Source organism: Octodon degus, unplaced genomic scaffold, assembly GCF_000260255.1.
Source record: "Octodon degus isolate 3935 unplaced genomic scaffold, OctDeg1.0 scaffold00016, whole genome shotgun sequence".
NCBI classification, from domain to species: Eukaryota; Metazoa; Chordata; class Mammalia; order Rodentia; family Octodontidae; genus Octodon; species Octodon degus.
Genome location: NW_004524592.1, coordinates 8,938,604 through 8,942,149, shown reverse-complemented (window position 1 = coordinate 8,942,149; position 3,546 = coordinate 8,938,604). Strand labels below are relative to the sequence as shown.

The following is a 3,546-nucleotide window of genomic DNA, read 5'->3' as shown; positions in this document are numbered from 1 at the left end:
AATACTACTCCATGGGCTAAAAATGAAGAGCTCTACAAGAACCTGAGACACTAAGAGAGCAGGAAAATATATAAAATTCTTGCTTTTTCTTCCAGAGAATTGCTTTTTGTTTTTAAAATTAGTGTTATGATTTGCCTGTGTTTTCCCTTACCCAAGCATCACTGTGCCATGGGGCCAACGTGTCTGCCCAAAGAGCTTTCTCTATGGCTGCTAACCTATTGGTTTGGAAGCACCCCTTGGCTGTTCAGATAGAAGATGAATTCTAAACCTTTATGCCACAGACCCACGGAGGACTCCTAAAGTATACCCACTTAAAGTAAGCAACATATTCACAGTGCTATTTGGGAAAGTCCTCAGACAGCGCTTACAACAAATGCATAGATCATAAATGAAGAGAAGACAAGAGCCATGAAGGAAAACTTGTTCCATAATAACAGAACTAGACAAAAAACTGGGCCAGCCTTAGGCAGCTGTACTTATGGCAGGGACCACAGGTCACCAATCTCCTCCTTCTCTCCCTCTTAAGGCTGCAAGCCTCCTAGCAAATCTTGGGTACCTGTGTGGAAGAGACTGCATGGCCACCACCCATCATCACCATTTTCAGCAGCAGTCAATGAACCCACATGCTTTTGCACACGATACTGTAAATGCTCTGCAGAAAGATGTCAGGCCCGAAGAATGGTGTGAGCCCTCCTTTGACATTCATTAGATCAAATTGTTATTACAAACACTGACAGGCTAAGCCAAATGCCTAGTCAGCATTTGAAAAGCCACTGAAAGAGTAGAAAATGTTCTCTTTCTAATAGTCGCATTCTACAGAGAGAAAGCTTGCAGCTATTTTTCTTTTAATGCTTTATTGAGATGATTTAAATACTTTCCATTTGAGAACATAGTAAAGGCAATCAGTAGCCAATTAATTTTATTTTAGATTACAATTTGGCAAAAGTGTCCCCTACTCCCCCACTATGGAATACTGAATGCTCCCCACTTGTAGAATCTACTGCAAAGCCAGTTGCCTGTTCTGGCATAGAAATGTTATAGACTCTCTGAATTTTCTATCAGTCTTCTGGTCACCATGAAGTAACAAAAGATACACTTTTTTCTTTTACCAAAACATACTCTGCAAATACACCTAGTAGAAGAAAACAACATTAAAAATTGCATTTAATGCCATTTGCATCAAAAGCCAACTGTAAAGAAAAATGTGCTGGCAAAAGCTGTAGCTAGAAGATGATGGTTTTTGTGTGTTGCCAGAGGTTGTGTTACCAGGTTCCATGGTACAAGTCCAAGTTTTTAAGTGACCTGCAGAATGAAAGGATGATTTTAGTATAAGGTACCTCAAGACAACAGGGCACAAACAGTAGCTTTCAATCTATAGGAAGTTACTGTCAAATACCAGCTGCTAACTGACAAAGATGGATTACATAAATGTAGGTATAAAACAATTTCCATGGGATTATTCTGAAAAATTTGGATATGTTTCTCAACTAAATGTAGTATGTGACATCATGCTGGATCCTGTATAGAAGGAAAAATGCTTAAAAAGGACATTTTGAGTCAGGTGAAAAAATTTCTCTGTAGATGGTAGGTCAGATAAAAGTACGTCTGTTAGATATTCTGAAATTGATTATTATACTTTTTTAATGAATGGCTTTCTTTGTTCTTAGAAAATATAAACTGAAGTATACAGGGTAAAATGAAAGGGTATGTAAAAATTCTGATGGTTCAAGAAGATTGTATGAGGGCCAGGGAGATGGCTCAGTAGAATAAGCACTTGCCTGGCAAGCGCAAGGGCCTCAGTTCAATCCCCTGTTCTGCCAAATAAAAAAAAAGATTGTCTACATCTACACATGCTCAAAGAGACAGAGAAAATGGTAAAAGCACAAAGGAAAAATCACTAGCAATGGATGAATTCAGAAGTACAGGAATTCTTTTGACAGTCTTGCAACTTTTAAGTTTGAAGTTTTTCTGTCAGCTTGAAACTATTTTCAAACACAAAAGTAAATAATAAAAGTTATACTGCTTTTGACTAACCTTACCCTAAGTAAATATTTTAAAAGCTTCTTAGTAGCTATGTATTGTGCTTTTAATGTGTTATTTTGAATTTTGCATATATGGCTTTGAATTTAAACATACTGCCAGCGAGGCGTGGTGGTGCACACCTGTAATCCCAGCCACAGGAGGTTGAGGCAGAAGGGTTGCCACAAGTTTGAGGCCAGCCTGCGCTACATAATTAGTTCAGAATCAGCCTGAACTATACAGCGAGACCTTGTCTCAAAAATCCAAACAAAACCAAACCCAGAAAGCTCCACCAAACCTACAACTTATATTGCCCTCTCTCAGGCCTCATATATTACTGTTAGTCTTATAATAACTCTATAAAGTAGGCTGTTTTATAAAGAAAATAATGCAGAGAGAGATTAGGCAATTCACCTAGGCTATTAAGCAAGGAGCCGGAATTCAAGAATGCTGTCATCGAACTCTTTGGAACTGACCCGTCCATTTCAAATTCACTTCTTGTGCTGTTCACAGAACTAACACTTTCCTAGGAAGTGATACTGCATGTAGCGTAATAGGCTAGTAAAAGGGGTACCACTACCAATACAATTAAAAAAGAAATCTTTAAAACTCTTCCCCAGAATATCTGGATTTTTAAAAAATTTCCACTTCTCTAAGTATATGAAGAAATTTAGTGGTTAGAAATGAGCAGAAAATTCTGATTAAGACATTGTTTTATCTTCAGGTTAAAAAACCTGTTTTTTATCCAGCAAACATGATCTAATACCCATAAGCCATAAAGGAAATTCTGAGAATCCCAAATATATAAAATGAAAAGTATTCTCAAACAACAAATTATAAAGCATATTTTGTATCTACTTAATAAAATAAAATATGTATTTCTGTAACATAAACGAAGTCTAACAAATTGGTGAGACATATATGCATATTTCTATGTATTGCAGATATCTGCTATCACAAGGCATATTAACGGTAGTTATTTATGAACAGTTGAACTGGAATGTGAGGAGATGATTATTTTACTTTTCACTTTACCTTTTCTGTGTGGTTTGAAATGTTTATTTATAACTACGTGTTATTGTTAGCCTTTTAGCTGGTTTAAAAGATACATTATTCAGGAGTTGGAAAAAAGTTTCTAAATTACACAAAGAATAAAGTATGAAAGGAAAAATACAAATGGATTTTCTGTTGTTTGAATACAAAGAAGGGGACTTTAGGGAAGGATTCATCTCGAATCAGGGTCCGCGGCAAACCAGGCATTGCTCTTCCATGCCCAGTAGCTTACAAACACCAGCTGGCCACAGAAATGGCTGATGCCCGGAAATGGGCCTCGATCAGTATAGATGAGCACGCAGCTGTCTCACAGCCACTCACCGCCAAGTCACCGACCAACGATGGTAGTTACTGAATCTCTGTTGCCTGCAAAGCACTTTTTATACATATGGGAAACAAGAATGAAACAAGAATCTGTTCTCACGGAGAAGCCAGCAATCATCAATACTTATGGAAGAAAACATATGGAATAAA

General features: G+C 37.3%; 1 protein-coding gene across 1 annotated transcript in view; it reads right to left on the bottom strand.

Annotated features, from left to right (window-relative positions):
* Nucleotides 1-928: 928 nt before the first annotated feature.
* The window catches only part of CUNH2orf80 (chromosome unknown C2orf80 homolog), a 32,095-nt gene continuing 29,477 nt past the window's right edge, over nt 929-3,546 (bottom strand). The window contains exon 10 of the mRNA XM_004626720.2: nt 929-1,302. Within this exon, the coding sequence (XP_004626777.2) occupies nt 1,294-1,302 (9 nt within the window). The 3' untranslated portion in view covers nt 929-1,293. The remainder of the gene's footprint in view (nt 1,303-3,546) is intronic.